Source organism: Triticum dicoccoides, chromosome 1A (genome assembly GCF_002162155.2).
Source record: "Triticum dicoccoides isolate Atlit2015 ecotype Zavitan chromosome 1A, WEW_v2.0, whole genome shotgun sequence".
Taxonomy (NCBI): domain Eukaryota; kingdom Viridiplantae; phylum Streptophyta; class Magnoliopsida; order Poales; family Poaceae; genus Triticum; species Triticum dicoccoides.
In genome coordinates this window covers 162,733,237-162,737,267 of record NC_041380.1, presented here as the reverse complement: position 1 = coordinate 162,737,267, position 4,031 = coordinate 162,733,237, and the positions used below count along the sequence as shown (strand labels likewise).

The 4,031-nt window shown below is 47.1% G+C and overlaps 1 protein-coding gene across 1 annotated transcript in view; it reads left to right on the top strand.

Moving 5' to 3' along the window:
* The window catches only part of LOC119368660 (gibberellin 2-beta-dioxygenase 3-like), a 3,817-nt gene extending 887 nt beyond the window's left edge, over positions 1-2,930 (top strand). The window contains exons 2-3 of the mRNA XM_037633861.1: positions 1,097-1,466; positions 2,336-2,930. Coding sequence (XP_037489758.1) covers positions 1,097-1,466; positions 2,336-2,581 — 616 coding nt within the window. The 3' untranslated portion in view covers positions 2,582-2,930. The remainder of the gene's footprint in view (positions 1-1,096; positions 1,467-2,335) is intronic.
* The last annotated feature ends 1,101 nt before the right edge of the window (positions 2,931-4,031 follow it).

Sequence of the window (4,031 nt, the reverse complement as noted above, 5' to 3'; positions counted from 1 at the left end):
CTCAAAAGAAACGGCTTTTGTTGGTAGTAAAAAAGAAAAGAAAGTGAAAAGGGAGGCGAGAGAGCGAGCAGTATCATGGACTGGTCCCCGTTGCCTTAATACAGGCTCAATAAAACATGTGTCTGGCCAAACAAAGACTTACAGGTCATTACGCCGAGATTGTCTGACCAAACAAAGACTACAGGTCATTCTGCAAGCTGGAATGTAGCCACTCCCCATCTCTCCTCACCTTTTGCCTTTTCGTCCCATGGACCTCACCTCCCTCTGTTTCTCTCGCCTCATAAGATTAGATTAGATCTACTTGAACACATGAACACAAGGCGGCTGGCTGGCTATGGCTAGTGAATATATGCGTCGCAAACAGCACGTGCGATTCCTGCATCAACACAGTAGAGAATCTGCATTTCTGGCTCTGCCAACTACTGTAGTAGTATATAATAATACTACTACTATAGTGCAGTATTATCACGGTGCCATTACCGGTTACGTGCGTACGTGCCACCTCAGTCGCTCGCTTACTCACTGTTCTTATCGAGCTTCTCTCTTATTTTTCGAAAAACGTTTTATTTTGCAGAAAGGTGCTGAAAAAGTGGAAATGATATAAAACTTTCAGCTGGCGGGCTGGCTTGCCGGCCGGCCACTGTTGGAAGCTTTGTTTTCGCGTTGTTCCATCGACCGAGTCTTTCTTTTCTTTTTCGCCGTCTTGCGTGCACGTGCACGTGTGCAGCCCCCGGTTTCGTAGCCTACGTCGAGTTGGCCTTGTATAATGACACCTTTCCCGCCATCTTCACAAAGAATCCTTTTTCCCGTGCCCACTACTATCGCTCGCATGGCATGTCATGCCACCGAAACGTCGAGAACAAGTGCCAGCGACATCTGTTATAAGTTGGGCTACAAGTTAATTACAATGTGACGCCGTATGCAAAACGTTTATACTTTATATATTACAGAGGTCTATCTTACACACACAAAACGTGTTATAGTACTATATCTAGCTTATACTAAAATTAATTAAAGCCTGTCTTTGGAGCAAAGGTCAAATCATGTTGCACTTAGACACTGAGACGAGTTGATTTTTCTTCTCTTGTGTCTGCAGCGACCTTCTGAACGAGTACACGGTGGCCGTGAGGAGGATGACCTGCCAGGCGCTGGAGCTGATGGCGGAGGGCCTGGGCATGGACGACAGGGACGCCTTCACCAGGCTGGTCCTGCACAAGGAAAGCGACTCGATGCTGCGGGTGAACCACTACCCGCCGCGCCCCGAGCTGAAGCTCCTGCAGCAGCAGCAGCAACACGGCGGCGGCGGCAGGGTCACCGGGTTCGGCGAGCACACCGACCCTCAGATCATCTCCGTGCTCCGCTCCAACGCCACCTCTGGCCTCGAGATCGCGCTGCGCGACGGCGCCTGGGTCTCCGTGCCGCCGGACCAGACCTCCTTCTTCGTCAACGTCGGCGACGCCTTGCAGGTACTACACCATAATGCTTAGCTCTCTGATGCCATATTTTTCTTTTCTCTATTGCTACTATTTCCTAAGAGTAATAAAAAATTGCTTAGCACGATGTTCAGCTGTCCATTGTGATGGGAATGGGATGGGGCCATGCTACTGTAGTGGATCGTGTGGGTGTCAAAGTGTCATTTCTCCATTTCCACATGGAAATCCCGACCTTACGGGGAACCATGATGTCCATGCCTAGTCAGTTTTGTCGAACAGGGGAATCTGAAAGCCATTATTCAATACCATATCATGTAAAGCATACAGCTAGCAACCCTACACGATTAATTCTCAGTACAGATAAATAGTACAATGATGGTGGCGGCACGGAGAGTTGACACCGGTAACCGTACGGACACACGGCAAGCTTTGCCTATGAAATCTCAGGACACGTAGTACAATGATAATGATGATGATAGCGGCACATAGAGTTGACACTGGCAATTGTGAAGCCGTTTTCTGGATGGAGCGGGCACCAAATACCCCACACAAACGTCTCGCGGGTTTGTTTCGGAATGACAACTCTGTTAGAGTGACCACCTTTTCGGCTAAAATCTTCATAATGATCATTATTGTTGACGTATAATATGCTGCATAATCTTTTATCAGATCCGTCTTTTGGTTGTATTGATTAGAGCATGCACTTCTACATAGTACCATGACGATCCAGCAGATATGGATACTCTGCTAGAGTTGCTCTAGGGTATACAAACTTTGAGAAGAAGAAAAAAACGATCATAGATGGCAAGCCTTTTGTTTCATTCTCATGTGTAAATTCCATATGCCTCGTTTGTTCGATGATTCGTTTCGTTTGCTCATGATACGAGTAAATGTACGCGCAGGTGCTGACTAACGGGAGGTTCCGGAGCGTGAGGCACCGGGTGATGGTGAACAGCGTCCGGCCGCGGGTGTCGGTGATCTTCTTCGGCGGCCCGTCGCCGCGGGAGACGCTGGCGCCGCTGCCGCAGCTCGTCGGGGAAGGCGGGCGCAGCCGGTACAGGGAGTTCACATGGCGGGAGTACAAGGCCTCGGCGTACCGGACCAAGCTGGCGGCGAACAGGCTCTGCCACTTCGAGACCACCAGCTAGCAGTCTAGCTAGCATGCGATTGCTTTGGCCTTTTTTGTTTTGGTGAGGATGTGTGAAACTTTGTGTGCACGGCGGCAGGGGTTTTTTGCTAGTGTGTTCCTAGTGACCGGTACATACGCCCGGTAAGGTTTTTGTGTTGATATATGCTGCAAAGCATTCTGTAGGTCCCGTTCGAGTTGGAGGCATCAGGTGAAGTATAGTGAAACGGTTCTGGATGTATGTGTTTGGTTGGTTGAATATACCGAAGGTGGAATGTGTCATGGTTATTTTTCTGATATAGTGTATGTGGTGTGTATGGAGATGTGTAGATGCTACCGAAAATGTAAATGGGTGTACACACAAGAAATTATATAGGTTCGGCACTCTACGCCCGAAGGTTTTTCTTAGGGAAACATGTTTACTTTATTGCTCAACTAAAACGGAGTTACGGAAACATCAAAACGGAATTACAGCCATCTGACCAATATGGATGCAACGCCCTCAACTTTGGTTCTTCCTGTTTTCATCGTCATCTCGTGGGAACTGCTCTCCCATAGCTCCCCGTGTGTCTTCCATGTCGTCCTATGGTTGGCTTCTTATGCCAGTGTCTGCGTTCCACCAAGCCTGCGTGTCATCTCTATCAATATGTGGCATTTGCGTCGGAGGTTTGCTTCTCTATCAAGCTGATGTTGCTCTGTGCGTCTTGGGGATCTTGCTCCCCATCGGCTGGTCCACTTTATCCCTTGATGTGTTGTTCCCCCAGCAACCTAAGAGATTCCCAATGCTTGATTTGCTCTTCGACTGTTGATGCCTTGTGATGCTTTGCTGGATTTTGCCTTTAAACTTGCTCATACTCTATTGAGACATTGGTATCTGTAACATCATGAGTTCTGACTCTTTTCCTTTTTTTTCTTATGCAGTTGAATTTCCAGTTGCACTTATTTCCTTGAGTTTTTCTTGAATCAACTTGCTTGGACTTAGCATACTAAAATCTTTAAAATTTGGCTAGCAACCAGCCACCACTAGTGCCTAACCCTCTGACCTATCCCTCTCTTGTTAAAACCTCTCTTCAATTTTTCTTTGAGGTTTATTTTTTTCAGAAAAAAATAATAAAAGCACCCTAGGTGCTTGAGTTGTAAAGCAACCACCTCTTCCCCTTTTCTGAAAATTCCTAAACAATTCCCATAATTTCTGTAGATCCTAAGTCAACCATAAATGCACCTAGGTCCCCCTAGAGTTTTTGTATTTGAGCCCCTCTTCTTCAAAACCAGTTCTGACCCAAACTTACACAGCAAGTGCCCTTGTTCTTACTCTGTTGGGGCTAAAGTTTGGTGAAGTTGATCACCTTAGGGACTAACTGTTGGAGAACGTAGTAATTTCAAAAAAATTCCTACGCACACGCAAGATCATGGTGATGCATCACAACGAGAGGGAAGAGTGTGATCTACGTACCCTTGTAGACCGACAGCGG